We start from the raw sequence: 5,415 nt of genomic DNA, 5'->3' as shown, positions 1-5,415 counted from the left end.
CAGGAATGGACTTTATTGACTACTTAGGAAATGTCCCTTCACTCCTTCTCCTTTTGGAGTTGGCCTCTCTTAGTGGTTTTCTGAAAAGGAGAAATGCTAGTGAGGACTGCCCTCCATCGCTGCCCGGGGTGGCTGAGCCTGGCTGCCTTTGGAAAGGTCCCTGGCTCCTTGAAGAGCCAAGGAAGACTTAACTTGAGCTTTGAAGTGAAAGGCTTCAGTAATTAGTAGCTTTCTACAGCTTCCAGTGTTTACCCTAGTCCATTCCCAAACAGTAATCCTGACAGCTCCAGGGAGTGGAGCCTTCTCTGTTTCGCTCGTTTGGGGACAAACGCAGAAGCAAGTCTTTTCTGATGTCTGCAAAGCACCAGAGTCAGAGCCAGCCCTGTATTTGGCCAGTCCGAAATTTTTTTCCCAGTGCCTGTCTCTGTGCCAGACTGTTAGTTCCAGACCTAAAAGGAAAGCATGATGGACAGCAACTACCTGCTGCCTGCATGCCTCTAGAGTCACCCTGATGGACAGCAGGCACCCACCAGGTACACTAGGTCAGGTCTTTCTCAGTCCTGCCTCCTCCTTGCTTGCAAGCACCGTGTTAGTGAGTGATATCAGAGGAACACAGTCACCTCCAAGATATTCAGAGTCCTCTAACAAGCCAGCTAACAAGACACAGACAAAGCAGAACTGGGCTACAAGCCTCAAACACCTCTCTACGCCCACAGGAATTGTTACTGTGCTAATCTACGGATTACACAATAAATAGTGCCTCTTTAAATTAAACATCCAAATATTTTTCATTCTTCATAAATTAAAATTTCATAGAGATTGCTGTCAGAAGTATTCTCCTTACTTTAGGTAAAGGTTATATAGTCTGCATAAGAATAAAGCTTTATAAGTATCTTAAGGCGCACAAGTATATGGAAGTCAACCCTGAGAGAGTTCCTTGAGAACTGTGCTAAAAATGCACATGGATTTCACATTTAAAAAAAAATACAAATCATAACTAAGCAGTGAAGTAGAGAGAAATGTAGAATAGTTATTTACTACAATACATCCGAGAAGTCAATCATTTATAGTATGATGTGTATTTAATGATTTTCTAAGGAAAATTCTCACTATTGCATAAAGTATGAATAATGTGTAAGATTTCATAAGATGCTACTTAAAATTATACTATTACTGAGCCTTAGTAGTCCGTGGGCATGTTCCAGAACTATATCTGTAATAAAATAGAAACAAAATAGAATTGTTGGTAAGAGGCAAATATATCACTATGTATATGGTAGAGTGTGCACTTTCAAAGGAAGTGTTTGTTCAAAGAAATAATTTAAGCCTCACATGTTATTTTCACCTGACATTTAAATATCAGCAACTCAGCCTGCATCTTTTAAATCAACAGCAATGCCTACTACAAGTACAATTACTATTTTTGTAAAGATCAAGCAGAGCCTTGTCTGATATAAATGGATTTCTGGATTCCAAGGCTTTTAAAGATCTTTATGTAAATGCAGTTTCCTATTAATTCTAAAATGTCCCCTGAAGAGAGCTAGACATGTCATTGTTTAATTCTCCACTTAGTGGAAGTAATGCTTTGCAGTAAGCAAGCAGTGACATCCTGATGAGTTGGCAATATATTTATGCTTCTTTATGACATCCAGGAATACTAGGGGCTTAAAATATGCTTTATAGATCCAGATAGGTCACATTTTGTCAGATATATGAAAACAACTGTCATTTAATTTCAGCTAAACATTGTTATCTATTTCTATTTCCAATGTTTAAATGTGTAGCATGTGCTCCTGGGGGTCTACTTTCCCGGGTTAACTGTGTCACTTCTGTTTCCCCAGGACAAGACGAGTGCCTTGAGTCTCAGCAACGTTGCTGGAGTCTTCTACATTCTGGTTGGAGGCTTGGGCTTGGCAATGCTGGTGGCTTTGATAGAGTTCTGTTACAAGTCCAGGGCAGAGGCGAAACGAATGAAGGTGGCAAAGTGTGCACAGACTTTTAACCCAACTTCCTCGCAGAATACCCAGAATTTAGCAACTTATAGAGAAGGTTACAACGTATATGGAACCGAAAGTATTAAAATTTAGGGGTAGGACTTAGGGCCTACTACAGTGAGTGGGTGATGCATCTTGTAACGCAATGTTGTGACATGTCTGTCTAGTGGTGCTTGCTTCTGAACAGAGCTTATATTTTGGAAAACTTCAGTGCAAAGTGGTTCAGTTTTTTTGGCTGCAGATGTATAGTATTCTATGTTGCTAATAGACATCTGCATTACAAGGAATTTTTAACATAAAAATACATTTTTAACAACTCAGTGTTGTCAAATCAGTTGGGAGATGATAACTATTTGTAATCATAAAATATATATTCAGAGGGCCAATGTTTAATTACTTGATTGGCCAGTTTATTTTCCTAAAGGTTTGCACTGTGCTAATGACAAACTGCTGCAAGCCTTTATTTTTCAATGTTGGCCCTAACTGGGACTCAGTTATAATCAAGATTTAGGATAGGCAACATTACTGAACCATAGTTAGCCTAATGGAAGACAAGGCACTGTTACAAGAAGTCTAAATGTTGTTTTGCCTTCTCTCTCCCTTCCCCACCCGATTCCTTCACCCTCCCTTTGATACATGTTTTATGCTAATTGTGTGGCTTTTTTTTTTTTTTTCCACAATATGCTGCTTCAGGTCAACCTTTGCCCCCTATAATAACCACAAAAAGTCACTAACCAGTGGATAGAACTTGATTATTGTCCTGAGCTTTCAGTAATGTACCCCCTTACGTAGCTCAGGGCTAGTGTGGCTTAGATGTTCACGCAGTGATTTCGGAGACTGCATCCCTGATGTTGTCGAGCTGCATCCTGCACAGTTCCCCTGAGCAGGCATGCAGGGATGGTTTACTAATGTGTTTGTTCTCATCCATGCAGTGAGCATCTTGCCAACTAATTATTAACCAAATCAACACTCTGACCTTTGGAAATGGCACATAGCAGCAAATTGAGCTTCTAAATATAACTTTTACATAGCTCCCAAGCTATACTTGCTGCTTTATAAATGAAGGTGCAGCGAGGACCCTACCCTTTCATGCTACTTTGAGCTCCCTTGCCCTTGCAAATAGCAAGTCATATGTCTCCTCTCTAACAAAAAGCTCGAGCTACATTTTCCTGAAATCACTGAGCCATCCATATTGTGGAAGTAAGAAACAAAAATTTAGGGAAAGGAGATGAGGAATGTAATTTTTCTGTTGCCACCTAGAAAAAATTTTGGAGGAAACAGCTGGAGAATCAATTATTATTTTTTATTTATTATTCATATAGCGCTGGAGTACACGGCGCTGTACAATAGGTGAAGTGTGCCAAACACATAACAGGTCCCTGTCCCGAGGAGCTTACAGTCTAATGGCACAGCCGGTACAATACCGAACCATACAGTACAGAGCAGACACAGAGTGAGCAGAGAATGGTGTTTGAGCATGATAGCTGGAGCGCTGCGAGGAATAGGTGGGTTCTCGGGGGGCATGGGAGGGGGCTTGGTGTACGCTGGCTGGGATACTATCCCAAACATACTGTGTGGTTTTCTTTTGTTCCCTGTTGTACAAGAAGTCATGACCCTGGCTATATTTCAGTTGTAACAGAACTGCCTAATTTCCCCGTGTTAAAAAAAAAAAGAAAAAAGTCTTAGCTGGACGCTTTATTCACTAGTGAGAATGTGAGGTGTCAGGTGCTCCAAGAGTATAGACTAGTGTTCATTGCTGTGAACTGGGAATCAGGACTTCCAGGTGCTAATATTAATCTCCCAAGTTCACTGCCTACTGTCAGTAATAAGGGTCTTAAAAGGAAATATTCCTTTCCAAGTAACTGTGCAAAGTGCAAATGAAGAGATTTTTTCCTTTGAAATCTTTAGCGATGTACTCACAACTGAGAGTGTCCCCAGACTGTTATAAAGGTAAGAGTCCCAGAAAACATATTCCTTATCAAGTTTACCAAGCGTGGTGCATCCCAAACAGAGTCAGAGAAAGTAGACAAGAAGACACAGCTTTCGTTCAAATACTGACCTGACCCAAACTGTCTCTGAGCCTGCTAAACATGGCATCACATGACAATCCCCTGAGTTTCAGGTCTGTGATTACAGTGCAACAAACACTATGATTATACTTGTAGAATTTATTTTTACCTTACTGTTTTCTTGAAATAAAAAACACTGTGAACTGGGGTTTATTTTTTAAGGAAGTATCGTAAGTACCTTTCTCTGAAGTTTGGATTTTTGTAGGACTTGTTGCAACACAGAAGTGAATCCTTATAGGAAGAACTATATTCAAAATGCCCATGTTGCATTTAATTTATTTTAAAATTATGTTTGGGCCAGTCAAAACTTCTGATAATCTCTTAAAAACATTTTAGAGTGCAGAAATACAAAAATTTACCAAAAAAAAAAAATTGCCTGCAACTATTTATTTCAGACTTCTGAAGTTCTGTGTTCTACTTATTTTCTCTAATATTTACCCGACAGAATTCAGCATGTGAACTTCTTATAAAAATACTTATGCTTATGTGGAAGACTGCCAAGGTCCAGTCATCCTCTCCTGGCAGGGGTTACCTCTGTGCCATACTCGGTACGAGGTAACTGTGTCATCTGTTCGTACAGGTGCTGGTCATAAACCTCTGTTAGCTGGCAGCAGTACAGAGCCCACAACACTGGCTGCACATATTTCTACAGAAATGTGTCTGTCTTGTGCATTTTGGAACCTTTGATATGTTTATCCAAGGAGTAAAGGGATCATATTGGGACTAAAACTTGCTAATATGGAAAGACTCTCGGTGGTTCTAACCTGCATGAGTAACCAATATGCTGACTTTTTAAGCTAACATCAAATACTTTTAATAGTGTATGGTTTAGACTAATATAAAATAGTTTAATTAACTCACTTGGAAATTAATAATCATTATTATGTTTTTTGTTTTAGTTTAATCCAGTCAAAAGTGAGTTGCCTTGGGGAGATTCACCTGCCTGTGAGGCAGCAGAAGATGATAATATAGGACTAGCTTGTATGTTTGGACTACTCTGTATTACAAAGGAGTAGTCTGTATGATAAAAACTAGCCTGTACATGTGGGATAATGCCATTCAGAAGCATTGACAGGCCGTCTGCTGAAGGCAGGGAAGGAATTTTGCTATAACGAGAGAACAATCCTTTCCACTGCCACTGGGCAGCAGCTTCCAATTTTCATGTATCTGTTGTAAGCTCTTAGTACACTACTTGAGCTGATGCCTTGAGAACAGTGTGGAGCCTGTTCTCAGCCCTCTCTCCAGCTGCTCTGGGCAAAAGCCCCACTGGGTTCCTCACCCCAAGCCCACACGATGTCCCCAGCATCCAGCCAGCCACCACCACTGCCTCTCCATGGCCTTCTCAGTGAGCA

The 5,415-nt window shown here is 40.3% G+C and overlaps 1 protein-coding gene across 1 annotated transcript in view; it reads left to right on the top strand.

Annotated features, from left to right (window-relative positions):
- Positions 1-5,415, top strand: part of GRIA4 (glutamate receptor, ionotropic, AMPA 4) — a gene marked incomplete at its 5' end in the record, with an annotated part of 17,299 nt that overhangs the window by 7,605 nt on the left and 4,279 nt on the right. Inside the window, one exon of the mRNA XM_009875422.1 lies at positions 1,842-1,976. Within this exon, the coding sequence (XP_009873724.1) occupies positions 1,842-1,976 (135 nt within the window). The remainder of the gene's footprint in view (positions 1-1,841; positions 1,977-5,415) is intronic.

This window comes from Apaloderma vittatum, unplaced genomic scaffold, assembly GCF_000703405.1.
Source record: "Apaloderma vittatum isolate BGI_N311 unplaced genomic scaffold, ASM70340v1 scaffold2278, whole genome shotgun sequence".
NCBI classification, from domain to species: domain Eukaryota; kingdom Metazoa; phylum Chordata; class Aves; order Trogoniformes; family Trogonidae; genus Apaloderma; species Apaloderma vittatum.
This window is presented reverse-complemented; position numbering and strand designations above follow the sequence as displayed.